The sequence below is a fragment of the Orcinus orca genome, chromosome 2 (genome assembly GCF_937001465.1).
Source record: "Orcinus orca chromosome 2, mOrcOrc1.1, whole genome shotgun sequence".
Lineage (NCBI taxonomy): Eukaryota > Metazoa > Chordata > Mammalia > Artiodactyla > Delphinidae > Orcinus > Orcinus orca.
This window is the reverse complement of record NC_064560.1, coordinates 151,111,508-151,124,599: the sequence shown is the minus strand read 5'-3', so window position 1 is coordinate 151,124,599 and position 13,092 is coordinate 151,111,508. Positions and strand designations below refer to the sequence as shown.

General features: G+C 35.1%; 1 protein-coding gene across 3 annotated transcripts in view; it reads right to left on the bottom strand.

Annotated features, from left to right (window-relative positions):
• Window positions 1-13,092, bottom strand: part of KLHDC1 (kelch domain containing 1) — a 47,023-nt gene that overhangs the window by 27,758 nt on the left and 6,173 nt on the right. For 2 of the 3 annotated variants that reach the window (XM_049706895.1, XM_049706894.1), the window contains 4 exons: window positions 7,695-7,765; window positions 7,098-7,215; window positions 6,540-6,658; window positions 4,427-4,477 (listed from right to left, as the gene is read on the bottom strand). In XM_049706895.1, the coding sequence (XP_049562852.1) occupies window positions 4,427-4,477; window positions 6,540-6,658; window positions 7,098-7,211 (284 nt within the window). In that variant the 5' untranslated portion in view covers window positions 7,212-7,215; window positions 7,695-7,765. The remainder of the gene's footprint in view (window positions 1-4,426; window positions 4,478-6,539; window positions 6,659-7,097; window positions 7,216-7,694; window positions 7,766-13,092) is intronic. The other variant, XM_004270028.3, reaches the window with a different exon arrangement.

The following is a 13,092-nucleotide window of genomic DNA, read 5'->3' as shown; positions in this document are numbered from 1 at the left end:
ATGTAGGGTGGCTGGGTCTCTGCAGCCGGGGGCTCCTGCCCTGGCTGTGTGCAGATGGGGGGCGGGCAGCAAGCTCCCTCCTGCTGGAGGCGGGGCTCGGACTCGGCTCCCCCAAGTTCCCCTTCTCTGTGAAAGTGAAGAATTGGTCTCGCTGTGTTTTTTAAAACCACACCTCTCCCGTGTCCACCCTGGGGCCACGCCAGGTGGGGGAGGAGCTGCCGCACTGCAGGTGCAGGGCCGAGCTGTGTCCCCTGTCCGCCCGTCTCTATTAAAGGACTCCCTTGTGGTGGGGAAAAAAAAAAAAAAACCACAATGGATATCACTTCACACCCATTACAATGGCAATTATAAAACAAACAAACAAAAGAAAATAGCAAGAGTTGGTGAGAATGTAGAAAATTGGAACCTTTATAGTGGGAATATAACATGGCATTGTTACTGTGGAAAACAGTTTGGTTCTCCTCAAAATGTTGAACGTAGGGGCTTTCCTGGTGGCGCAGTGGTTAAGAATCCACCTGCCAATGCAGGGGACACAGGCTCAAGCCCTGGTCCAGGAAGATCCCACATGCATCAGAGCAACTAAGCCCGTGCACCACAACTACTGAGCCTGCGCTTTAGAGCCCATGAGCCACAACTACTGAAGCCCATGCGCCTAGAGCCTGTGCTCCACAACAAGAGAAGCCACCACAACAAGCACCCCATGCACCACAACGAAGAGTAGCCCCCGCTCGCCACAACTAGAGAAAGCCCGCACGCAGCAATGAAGAGCCAACACAGCCAAAAATAAATAAATAAAAAATAAATTAAATTAACTTAAAAAAAATGTTGACCATAGAATTACCATATGATCCACCTAAAAGAATTAGAAAAAGAAGAACAAACAAGGCCCAAAGTCAGCAGAAGGAAAGAAATAACAAAGATCAGAGAAGAAATAAATAAAATAGAGATTTAAAAAACTAATAGAAAAGATCAATGAAAATAAGAGCTGGTTCTTTGTAAAGATACACAAAATTGAAAAATTTTTAGTCAGACTCATCAATAAAGAAAGAGAGAAGACCCAAATAAATAAAATCAGAAATAAAAGAGAAGTTACAACCAATACCACAGAAATACAAATCATAAGAGATTACTATGAACAATTATAAGCCAAAAAAATGAACAACCTAGAACTGGATAAACTCCTACAAACATACAATCTCCCAAGACTGAATGAGGAAGAAATAGAAAATCTGAACAGACTGACTACTAGCAATAAAATTGATCAGTAATCAAAAATACTCCCAAAAAACAAAAGTCCAGGACCAGATGGCTTCACAAATGAATTCTATCATACCTTCAAAGAAGATTTAACACCTATCCTTCTCAAACTATTCCAAAAAAATTGAAGAGGAGAGAAAGTTTCCAAACCCATTCTACAAGGCCAGCATTACCTTGATACCAAAATCAGAAAAAGACACTACAAAAAAAGAAACTTACAGGCTAATATCCCTGGTGAACATAGATACACAAATCTTCAACAAAACACTAGCAAACTGAATTCAACAATACGTTAAAAGGATCATACACAATGATCAAGTGGGATTTATCCCAGGAATGCAAGAATGGTTCAGTATCCACAAATCAATCAACATGACACACCATATTAACAAAATGAAGGATAAAAATCACGCAATCAACTCAATAGCTACAGAAAAAGCATTTGACAAAATCCAACATCGATTCATGACAAAAACTCTCAACAAAGTGGGTAGAGAAGGAACACACATCAACAATAAAGGCCATTTTTGACAAACACACAGCAAACATCATAGTCAATGGTGAAAAGCTGAAAGCATTTCCTCTAAGATCAGGAACAATACAAGGATGCCCCCTTTTTTACTTAACATAATATTGGAAATCCTAGCCACAGCAATCAGAGAAGAAAAAGAAATAAAAAGCATCCAAATTGGAAGGGAAGGAATAAAACTGTCACTATTTGCAGATGACATGATTGTATATATAGAATACTCTAAAGAGTCCACCAAAAAACTATAAAAACTAATAAACGAATTCAATAAAGTTACAGGACACAAAATTAATAGACATAAATCGGTTGCATTTCTATACAGTAATAATGAACTATCAGAGACAGAAATCAAGAAAATAATTCCATTTACAATTGCATCAAAACGAATAAAATACCTAGGAATAAATTTAACCAAAAAGGTGAAAGACCTGTACTCTGAAAACTATAAGGCACTGATGAAAGATATTGACGATGACATGAATAAGTGGAAAGATATTTCATGTTCATGGATTGGAAGAATTAATATTGTTAAAATGTTCATACTACCCAAAGCAATCTACAGATTCAATGCAATCCTTATCAAAATACTGATGGCATTTTTTTCACAGAGCTAGAACAAATAATCCTAAAATTTTTATGGAACCACAAAAGACTCCAAATAGCCAAAATAATCTTGAGAAAGAAGAACAAAGCTAAATGTATCATGGTCCCTGGTTTCAAACTATACTACAAAGCTACAGTAATAAAAACAGTAAGGTACTGGTACAAAAATAGACACATAGATCAATGAAACAGAATAGAGAGCCCAGAAGTAAACCCATGCACGTATGCTCAGTTAATCTACAACATAAGAATATACAACAGAGAAAAGACAGTCTCTTCAATAAGTGATGTTGGGAAAACTTACAGCTACTTATAAAAGAATGAAAGTAGACCATTTTCTCATACTATATACAAAAATAAACTCAAAATGCATTAAAGACTTAAGCATAAGACTTGATACTATAAAACCCTTAGAAGAAAACTTAGGCAGTACACTCTTTGAAATCAGCCTTAGCAATATTTTTTTGGATCTGTCTCCTCTGGCAAGGGCAACAAAAGCAAAAATAAGCAAATGGGACCACAACAAACTAAAAAGCTTTTGCACAGCAAAAGAAACCATCAATAAAACAAAAAGGCAACCTACTGAATGGGAAAAGATATGTCCACTAGGCACTAATATAGAAAATATATAAAGAACTCAAACAACTCAGCATCAGTTAAAAAAAAACAACCCAGTTAAAAAATGGGGGAAAGACCTAAATAGCCATTTTTCCAAAGAACACATACAGATGTCCAACAGGCACATGAAAAGATGCTCAGTATCACTAATTGTCAGGGAAATGCAAACCCAAACCACAATGAGATGTCACCTTATACCTGTCAGAATGGCTATTATCAAAAGGACAAGAAATAACATGTGTTGGCACAGATGTGGAGAAAAGGAAAACTTCATGCATTGTTGGTGGGAATGTAAATTGATACAACCACTATAGAAAACAGTATGGAGGTTCCTCAAAAAATTAAAAATAGAACTACCAGACTATCCAGCAATGCCACTCCTATTTAACCAAATAAAATGAAAACACTTATTCAAAAAGATATATACACCCAATGTTCACTGCAGCATTATTTACAATAGCCAAGATATGGAAGCAACCTGTGTCCATCAACAGATGAATGGATAAAGAAGATGTGGTGTGTATGTATGTACACACACACACACACACACACACACAAAGAAATATTACTCAGCCATAAAAAGGAATGAAATTTTGCCATTTGTGATAACATGGATGGACTCAGAGGATATTATGCTAAGTGAAATAAATCAGAGAAAAACAAATACTGCATGTTTTCACTTATGTGTAGAATGTAAAAATCAAAACAAAGAACAAATATGAAAAAACAGATACAGAGAACGAACTAGTGGTTGCTAGAGGGGAAGGGTGGGGGATGGGTGAAATAGTGAAGGGATGAAGAGGTACAAACCACCAGTTATAAAATTTAAAAACTAAATAATAAAGGATAAACTTGGATTCATATCTCATACCATTCACAGGTTTTTACTGGTTCTTTTTTTTTGGCTGTGCCACACGGTTTGCAGGATCTTAGTTCCCCGACCAGGGATCAAACCCATGCCCTCAGCAGTGAAAGTGTGGAGTCCTAATCACTGGACCTCCAGGGAATCCCTCCCATGTTTTTAAAAATAACAAAAGTACTAGAGGAAAATATGTGAGAATTAGTTTATGATCTTGGAGTGGAAAAAACCTTTGCATTGACTCAAAGTCAAGAAGCCAGAAAAGAAATTATTGATAAATTTACCTAAATAACAGCTTTAAGAAGCTGTTTAATACATGCAAAACACACTTTATGCAAAGTCAAAAGATAAATGACAACCTGGAAAAAATATTTTCATATGTCACAGTCAAACACTAATCTCTTTATAAATAAATAACTCCTAGAAGTCAAGATTATAAATGCCAACAATCAAATAAAAAATAATTAGCAAAGGATTTATTTTTTAGTTCAGAGAAAAAGCAATAAAAATTGCCCTTAAATATATGAAAATTAAAATAAGACTGAGGCATCACATCTCACCTATCAATTTGGCCCAAAACATCTAAGTTTGCCTGCAAATTCTTGGCAAGGCTGTGGACAAAGAGGCACTCCATTACTGACAACACAAAACAGCACAACTTTATTGGAGAAAAAGCTGGCAAAATCCAATGTTATGGATTGAATTGTGTCCCCCACAAAATTCATATGTAGAAGTCCTAATCCCCTGCATTTAGAATGTGACATTATTGGCTACTCAAAGCAGAGTACTAATGGTTATCAATTTGTAGGGTCAGAGAAATCAACAACAGTATAATCACAGTTGGTTTCTATTTAAATCTGATTAATCCACAATTCAAAGGTTTAAGATTCTCCTTTCCAAATTCTCATATTCTAGAGAGTATTTTGATCTATGTACCTTTTCATGACCAAGATAATCTTATTTCTTACCCTGTGGAATTCTGATATGCTTTTTGAGAATTATAAAATATTTTGTCAAATTTTAAGGTCTGCCTTTTGTATTCAAAATATAAATGTGTATTATTTAAACTGATTGTCTTTTAAAACTTAACACCCTCCATCTTAATTATTGTAAGTGTCCTCTGCAGTTTAAAGAGATTTTTTAAAATAAACTGAATATTGACAAAAGCAGAGTAGGAATTACTGCAATTAAGAAGGCAAAACAATTATATTTTCTAGAAATAAAAACATAAGAATAATTAAAAAAGAATGTGACCTTATTTAGAGACAGGGTCCTTATAGAGGCAATCAAGTTAAAATGAAGTCATGAGGGTAGGTCCTAATCCAATATGACTGGTATTCTTACAAAAAGGGAAAATTTGGAGACAGACAAGCACACAGAGAGAATGCTATGTGACTATGAAGGCAGAGATCAGAGTGTTGCTTCAACACACCAAAGGTTGCCAACAAATCACCAGAAGCTGGGGACAAGCATCAACCAGATTCTTTCTCAAAACCAAGAGAATGAACCAACCCTGCTGACACCTTGATCTCAGACTGCTAGCCTCCAGAACTATGAGACAATACATTTCTGTTGTTTAAATTATTCAGTTTATAGAACTCTGTTACAGCAACCCTAGCAAAATAAACATTTATCACAATTACAAATGTATTACCCTTTGACCAGAAATCAAATTCTGGAATTTTATCCAACAAATAGATCTGCAATCATATGTATATATACACAAAGATATTCATTTAATCTAAGTGTTGTGCCATCTGTATGGGAAAGGTTAAATAAACTTGGTATATCCACACAGGAGAATACTATGCAGCTGTAAAAACAAAAACAAAATCAAGCTTTCTAACTAGAGATACAGAAAGATGAAAGTTCCCCATGGTATACTGTTGACTAAAAGAAGTCCAGTGGTTAAGACACCGCACTTCCAATGCAGGGCGTGTGGGTTAGATCCCTGGTCGGGGAACTACAATTCCCATATGCCGTGTGGCATGGCCCCCTCAAAAAAAAAAAAGGAAGCAGCAGGGTGCAGAATAGTGTACGGAGTACACCGATATTTGTGTAAGGAGGAGGAAGAGAAGAGCACGTACCTATGTATTTGCTTCTATCTGCATAAAGTCACAGGGATCACAGTTGTTCCCAAACTTGCCTGCACTTGGAATCACCTGAGGAGCTTAAAAAAATCATACCCCCAGTGATTGTAATTTGATTAGTTCTGGGGTATCACCTGGGCTTCAGAGCTTTTAAAAGATCCCCAGATTATTTCTATGGCAGACAAGTTTGAGAACCACTGCTATAAAAATACAAAAGATATTAATAAAAGTAGCTAATTGTGCATGTGGAGGGTGGGAACAGGATGGATGGGGACAGGAGTGGGAGCCAGACTTTTCATTGTATCCTTTTTAATATGGTTTTGATTTTTGAACCATGTAACTGTATTAACGATTCAGAAAATTTAAAAAGTGACGAGTTTTTAAAAACCAAATAGCTGCTTCCACCATGTTTACTCTTATGACCTGGCTCTTATCCAGGGTTCAAAACTGCCTTTAACATCAGTGTCAAAACAAGTTTGTAACTATCTTGAAAAAAATTTCAGACTTTCAAGTTTTCTCTATTTTGGTCACAAGCTGTAATCCTTACTTGAGTGCAGTTAATGAGATGGCCTTGCTGCATTACCTGTCTTTATATACCCAGCAGGAAAGTTTATCACGTGGTGTGGGTGGTTGACCTTCAAAGTTGGTGATTTTTTCCCAAACATAGGTTCCATCTCTTGTTCGCAAATTAACAAAATAAAGCTTTTAAAAGAGGAGAACACCATTAGCAGACAAGACATTGGAAAATTAAACATATGTCACAGGGATATGTGATCCAAAATTAATAATATTACTTTCTGATTTTTAAAAGGTAAAAATTTGAATTGTAGAGTTAATGAAAATGGGACTATGTTTTAGAAGCAAAAATGATAATATGAAAAATACTGAAATGGATCTTTTCCCATCATGCTCTTGCCCTATGAATATCAACTAAATACGTAGTTAATTCTGAAGCAGAAAGACATGGCAGAAGAGAGGAGCACGATGCTGCATTTTCACCCTATGTTTAAAACCTTATCATCATAAGCTCAAGCTTTTCTACATATGTTTTCTTTGTAAAATACATTCGTAAACTTGTGAGATGAAGTGACACATTAAACATTACATTTTTCTGCGCTCCTGAATTGAAAAAAGAAATTACTCGATTGCTGTATCCTTTGTCATCATATCCTCCAAAAACGTATAGCTTTCCATTAAGGCAAGCACCGCAACTTCCTGACATGGAGGTAGGGAGTTCTCCTTCCATGAGGTGCATCGTCCTGCAGCAAGAATAACGTGGAATTCCATAACTTTCCAGAAAAGCAAATTAAAATTCCCTTTGAATTCCATGAGTACTTTTTCAATGAAAACTGTCACTGACAATTACAATTAAGATGTAATGGTAGCCAATACTGTAAAACCTGTAAGAAGATCCATGGTAAAGATTTTTCAACCTACTGGGGAAAAAAAAGTTACAAAATCTTCACATGTCACCAGAATTGGGAATTAGTTAGTAGAACAAAGCAAAGTCTTCAGAAACATCCTTAGTCTTGAGAGGAATAGTAGAGGACAAAGAATGGAGAGAGGAAGCAAGTTGGGGAAAGAAACAGCCAGAGAGAATAAAGCATTGAAAGAAAAGGAAAGGGAGACAATATAATGTTGCAGCACGTTCTAAGTATGGTCTCAGACTCCCTGTGGGCTATGACAGCAGTTATAACAGATATTAAGACTGGACATTCTGCAATTTAAAGTTACTTACCACAACCCACTATCAATCTCATAGGTCCAAATCTCATCATTAGGCAAATATACTTCATTGTCTTCAATAGACTAAAAACACAGAATACATAAAATTATGTTTATTAATTACAAAGTAACAGCTAAATAGTTCCTCAGGATGGGAAAACTGCAATGGAAATAGTACAAAAGACAAAACCATAAACAGCCTCAAAGATGACTTTTTCAACAGAAATAAAGATAGATCAAAAGAGAAGGGGAGGGGCTTCCCTGGTGGCGCAGTGGTTGAGAGTCCGCCTGCCGATGCAGGGGACACGGGTTCGTTCCCCGGTCCGGGAAGGTCCCACATGCCGCGGAGCGGCTGGGCCCGTGAGCCATGGCCACTGAGCCTGCGCGTCCAGAGCCTGTGCTCCGCAACGGGAGAGGCCACAACAGTGAGAGGACCTCGTACCGCAAAAAAAAAAAAAAAAGAGAGAGAAGGGGAAGAGAGACATTTTCTAAGAGAAAGTGGGCAAACAATAAGGGTTAGAATACAAAATAGCAAGTACGTGAGTCTCAAGAAAAGACTCAGGGTAGTTAAACCTTACAAGGAATTTCAAGAAGGAGAAAATAGCAAAACAATAACATTACAGCAGAATACTGAAGAATGTGAAGCCAGGAAGAAAAGGAGTATCAAAAAAGGGCAATATACTTTGGGTGAAGGGAAGGAGTTAAGAAAGGAAACTTAAAGTATAATTAAGAGCACTGTATCACATACCTTGATTCACTAAACATATTTTTTGAGTGCCTACTATGTGCAAGCATAGTGTTAGATATTCATTAAATATAGAATCTAAGGATCAAGATAAATTTAGCTAGTCAAAATGACAACTCAGAATCTGAATAATCTCTAAAGAAGCTGATAACATAAACAGAATAGTACATTCTGATATTTATGATGAAAAGAAAAATTAGAATAATAATTTTCTTTATGTTAAGTTTTAAAACTTAGGGTTTAAAACAAATCCTTACATAAATCTATCATGATTACTTAGAATCTATAAAATAACTCAAAAATAGCTAGTTGTAAAAGATGTCAGTTTAAGAATTTCTAAGACCATATGATGCATAAATTATTAACATGCTAAACAGAGTTAATTTCCTCATTGCTATGTTAGTTAAATTTTTAAAATAGTATCTTGGCTACCAGGTCTGTCTACGCCTCTGTCTCTCTCTCTCTCTCTCTCAAACACACTCTCTGACTCACACGCACATTTTCTCTCTCTCTCTCACACACACAGCAGAAAACCATCATATTAATTCCAAGGAAACTTCCACTCATGTCTGACTGAGGAAACCATATTACATGGCTAAGTAAATAACTGTTAAGAAAGGGAGATTATAATTGCTTGATTCTAAAGTTTAATGGCATCAGGCTCTAGAAGTCTCACGCATACACCATTACAACAGAAATAGTATGAAAATGGATCCTGTTACTATTCTGCTTAAGTCCCTTCAATGCTTCCCTGCTGCTCTCAGGATAGTCTAAAATCCTTATGATTCTGTGCTATATGGTACCTGCTATCCCTCCAAAGTTCTTCTTGCCTTTAGTCATTGTGCTCCAGTCTTCTTTCAGTTTCCTTCTTACTTTCTCAGCAATTTCACTCCTAAATTATCCCTTCTATTCTACATCATCAAGTTTCCTTCTCTACCAGATCACTCCTATCAATACCTAAACATGCCTTAGTATAACTCATCTTTAAAAAAAAAAAAAACCCAACTCTCCCATAACTCTTTCTCTTATTTCTCTGCTCCCTTCACAACAAAATTTCCATACTGAGTTAACTATAGTAGAAGTCTTCATTGCTTCACCTCTCATTATTTCATCAGTCCAGACTAATCAATCCAGACTCATTCCACTAAAACTGCTTTTGTCAAGGTCACCCTAAAAAAAGAGAACTAGTGAACTGATTCATCCAGAAACATAGCCCAGAGAGATGGAATATATACAAAAGAAGAGACATGGAGGAAGAGAGGGAAGAACTAAGTCTAATCAGAATTGCATTAGGATGTAATAGGGAGAATGAGGAAGAGGCAATATTTGAAGAGACAAAGCCTGAGAGTTTTGCAAAATTGTTGAAAGTCATCAATCCTGAGATCTAGGAAGTCCTAACAAATTCCAAGCAGGGTAAATAAACAGAAATCCATACCTAGATACATCATAGTAAAACTGTATATCAAAGAAAAAGATACACTCTTAAAAGCTGCCAGAGAAAAGAAAGATCATCTCCAAATGAATGGCAACTAATGACTGACTTCTCATTAGCAACAACTCAAGAATAAATCATATTAGCCAATGTGCTTAATGAAAGTAACGGTCCACCTAGAATTCTATACTCAGTAAAAATATCTTTTAAGAACCGAGGTAAAATAAAGACATTTTCAAACAAAAACTGAGACAGCTGGCCAATAACAGACCCTCACTTTAAGAAATTCTAATAGATGTTGTACTTCTGGCAAAAGACAAATGATCAAAATTAAACATCTGAAATGCAACAAGCAATAGTGTGACAAGATACTGGTAAAGTGTGTGGGTAGAGTTAAACATAAAAAAGGCTAAGCTTTTTCTGATGCCTAATTTAAGGCGGGGGCTGCGGGGTACAGGTTAGGACTAACTAGAGAAGAGGGTGCTCAGATTTGAAAGCTTGTGAAGTATTTGAACCCTGTGGAAAGAAGTAAAATTATTCACTTGGAACTTTGTGAAGCATCCGTGCTGAAATAGAGTATCTACTAGATGACTAGAAATAAATCACCTAATTTCTATACAAGCAAAGAGAAAAAAATGGAAAGATAACAAAAAACCCAAAACATTTTCAAAATGACAAAGTTAAAGAAGGAGGAGGAGGAGAAATGAAGGGGGGCAAATATAAAACACATCTGATGAAAAAAGTGTATCAGAATTACTTTCAGTAGAAATAGGCTAAACTCTCTAGATATGTCAGACTAGATAAAAATAAAATCCAGCTATTTTCAGGTTATAAGACATATCTAAAATATAAAGATACACCAAGTTTCCATCAGAAGATATGCCATGCAAATACTAACCAAAAGAAAACTAGTGTAGCCATATTAACACCAGCAAAATAGATTTTAAGGCAAATAACATTACTACAGATAGAGGAGCATTACAAAATTATAAAATGTTCTATTAAGCAGAAAGCTATAACAATTCTGAATTCATATACACCCAAAAAGGTAGCCTAAAGATATATATATAAAGTAAAATCTGACAGGATCATAAGGGGAAACTAACAAATCTACAGTTAGAGTGGGAGTTTTTTAATTTTAATACCTGTTACAGTAATTGATAGAACAGGAAGTAAAATAATAAAAAAAGGATACAGGAGATTTGAACACAACTAGCAAGATTAATAAAATGCACACATATAAAACACTCCCGTGAAGTGTTTGTGTATATATATACATATACATGCATGTATATGCACATATATAATTAGAATACATATTCTTAATGAGAACAAAGAGTATATTTATGAAAACTGATTACATGCTAGTCCTTAAAGCAAGCCTCAACATATTCCAAAGGACTGGTATTAGATAAGTAGAGACCACACTCTCTGAATATTAACACAATTTAGACATTAATAACAGAAAGGTAACTATAAAAATAGCATATTGTTAGAAATTTAAATTATTTTCCTAAACAACTTATGGGTCAAATAATAAATAATCATGGAAAGTATAAAATATTAGAACTAAAATGACAAAATACTGCTTATCAAAACTTGAGGAATACAGCTAAAGAGGTACTTAGAAGAAAATGTATAGCTTTATATACTTACATTAAAGAATTAAAAAGGCTCAAAAAGAATGAGTTGAGCATCCAATGTCAGAAATTCAAGAAATAACAGCATAATAAACCCATAGAAAGTAGGAAGAAATAAGAAGGAGCAGATATTAATGAAAAATTTAAAAACACAACAGAGAGGATCAAGTAGACCAAAAATTGGTGTTTCTGAAGGCTGATAAACATGTGGCAAGACTATTCAAGGTGGATGGCGGGGAGGAAAGGAAGGCACCACTTGACAATTCTAGGAATGAAAAACGGGCCATATCTATAGCTACTACAAAGAATAAATAGTATTATGAACAACTTGAGTTTATGCCAATAAATTTTAAAACCTAAATGAAATGGATAGACTCCTGGGGCTGGAGGTGGGAGTAAGGAAACTTGACTCAAGAAAAAATGGAAAATGTGAATAATCCCACAGCTTTAAATAGATTGAATCAGAGATTTAAAACCTCCTCCACAAAGTACCAAACCCAGATGGCTTTAAAGATGAGTTCTTACAAACACTCAAAGAACAAGTAATTCAATCTTCCAAAAAATCTATTCCAGAATATAAAAGAAGGAACACTACCCAATCCACTTTTGAACATAGATGTAAAATTGCTAAAAAAGTAATTAGTAACTAGGATCCAGTGATGTATAAAAAGGGTAATATATTACACTAACTTGTACTTAATCCAAGGAATGGAACATTGGTTTAATATTACAAATATTACTTATTTTTTGTATAAGTCATCATATTAAGAGATCAAAGAAGAAAAAACAATTATCTCAGTATGATGCAAAAAAATCACTCTTGAAAACTCAACATTCATAAATTGAAAATCGGGTAAAAGGGCATGTCATTAATTTGAAAAAGGCCATCTACAAACAAACAAACAAGCAAAACCCTAAAGCAATCATCAAACTTAATGGTTAATAGTTGAAAACAATCACTCTGAGATTAGGACCAAGAAAAATTGGCTTCTATTTAACACTGTACTTCAGGTCCACCAGTGTAGTAAAGAAAAGGAAATAAAAAGGAATAAAGATTGAGATGCAAGAAACAAAACTGTCATCATCTGTAGATTACATGACTCTATATAGAAAATAAAAATATAATTAACAGATGAATTTTGAAAATTAATATAAGAAAGCTTGCCAGAATCAAAAATATTCAAGTCAACTGCATTTCAAAACACCAGCAACAATCAAGAAATTTAATTTTTTTAAAGAAATTTAGTTTTTAAAAAACAATAAAAAATACAAAGAAGCCAAGAATAAACCCAACAAAAGATATACAAGATCCCTATGAAGATACTATAAAACTCTATTGAAAGACATCAAAAAGTCCGGCATAGAGAGACATACACCTGGATTTGAAGTCTCAATTTCGTAACATGTTTATCACCCTCAAATGATCTAGGATTGAGTACAGTAACATAAAATCTCAATATGGTACTTTATTTGACAATCTGATTCTAAAGTTTATACAAATGAGGAAGCACTGTGGAAAACAATTTAGCAGTTCTAAAAGTTGAATGTAGAATAACCATTTGACCCAGGAATTCCACTCCTAGGTACCCAAAAG